The sequence below is a fragment of the Perkinsus marinus genome (assembly GCF_000006405.1).
Source record: "Perkinsus marinus ATCC 50983 genomic scaffold scf_1104296934700, whole genome shotgun sequence".
Lineage (NCBI taxonomy): Eukaryota > Perkinsozoa > Perkinsida > Perkinsidae > Perkinsus > Perkinsus marinus.
Window position 1 is genome coordinate 459190 of NW_003214659.1, and position 1551 is coordinate 460740.

Genomic DNA, 1551 nt, shown 5'->3' on the forward strand with positions numbered 1-1551 from the left:
TGTGAACACTATGTGCAGATTCTTCTGTACCTAGATGACATAGCTACTACGGTACTCGCACTCAAATGGGACCGCATGCTGACAACAGCTCGCTGAGCATCATTAGCATCGTCCAGACGTCTTTCGTAAAGTCAGAGAATAGCTCGTTGGCGTCCGCTGTAGTGGCGGTCTCGTTACTGGTACGGCACTCCTGGATCAAGTTGTTATACTCGTCGCCTTCGAATAGACCAGGGACCTAGGCAAGGTACCAACAGGGCTATGGGTCGGTGGCAAGATTGCAATCACCTCTCCACCAGCAAGTAAAGCATTCATCCTCTCGAGGAAAGCTGGGCCGAGGACGTTAGACTCATCGAAGATGAAGCATATTCTCTCTCCTTTCACCCCAGCACGCTTCATAACATGCCGAAGGTCAGCCTCGAAAGAGTGGATATCATATGACTTACCGGTCTGATGATAGAGCAACACCTTTCGTTGAATACAGAGTGAAGTACTCCTACCTTGAGCTGATAGACAGAGAGGCCGTTCATCCAGCTGACGAACTTTGATAGGACAGTTTTACCAACCCCACTAGCACCGACAAGGAGCATATGACCTTGAAGGGCCAGAAGAGTCTATGAATCAGCCACTATAGCATGTCCTTACCCAGAGGTTGTCTGAGGACCCGGTCGATTCTGGTCATGTGATCCAGCATAGTATCGAACAACGAGAGCTTAACAGACAAAGCCTCCTCGTAGAATTCCTCCAGCTTAGCTCCCACAAATACCCTCATACGTTCTATGCTAATCTGACGACCACAAGAAGAAAGAAGTATGGACTGTTGAGCGATGCGCTTGGCCTTGTGTGAGAATGGCTATTACACACTTACCTCAGTATAGTATTTACTGCCATAATGGGAGAACATGAGAGGTCTTCTTAGTTCCTTCTCGGTGGCTCCGAAGTACTCTTTAGCTGTATCATCGATGATACTATCGGCCCTTGTACGCTCCTCAATTGTCGTTAACCGATCACGGAATACCCTCATAGCCTCATGAATGAAGAGTCTAATAAGGTCCATACGGGTCATACAGTCATATTCCATCATAGCCTCATACAAGGCAATCTTCCATCTAGTGAGCTCTCGTGGTGAGTAGAAGTAATGAGGCTGCCCACAGCCTGCCACCGTGAATGTCTGTCCTATACTTGTGTATACAGATACCATTGCCTTAGTAAGCATGTCAGCATATTCTTCTAGCTGTGGTTGGAGCCTAAGCATAGCTCTAGTAAAGGTGCCGTAGATCTGTACCAAAGAGTCACTTGATGGATAGTCCATGAATAGGACAGGCACATGACGGAGGAATCTATCACTCATAGCATGACGTCCAGCATCAGTAGAAGGGTTACATGCACCAACAAAGAGGATACGTTCTACCTCGACCCAAGACCTATCACTTGGTCGGTAGAAGCCTCCGCTCTCGATTATTTGCCTTATAAACATGATGACTCTCTGTGTCCCGTAGGCATCGGGGACTGGTAGGTTGATCTCGTCACAGAATACCACAAGCCACTTGTCAG

At 47.6% G+C, this 1551-nt stretch overlaps 1 protein-coding gene across 1 annotated transcript in view; it reads right to left on the bottom strand.

Moving 5' to 3' along the window:
• Nucleotides 1–1551, bottom strand: part of Pmar_PMAR021139 (cytoplasmic dynein heavy chain, putative) — a gene marked incomplete at both ends in the record, with an annotated part of 16800 nt that overhangs the window by 12366 nt on the left and 2883 nt on the right. The window contains 5 exons of the mRNA XM_002784698.1: nucleotides 84–235; nucleotides 286–447; nucleotides 498–592; nucleotides 643–784; nucleotides 866–1551. The exon at nucleotides 866–1551 is cut by the window's right edge and continues 4 nt beyond it. Of these exons, the coding sequence (XP_002784744.1) occupies nucleotides 84–235; nucleotides 286–447; nucleotides 498–592; nucleotides 643–784; nucleotides 866–1551 (1237 nt within the window). The remainder of the gene's footprint in view (nucleotides 1–83; nucleotides 236–285; nucleotides 448–497; nucleotides 593–642; nucleotides 785–865) is intronic.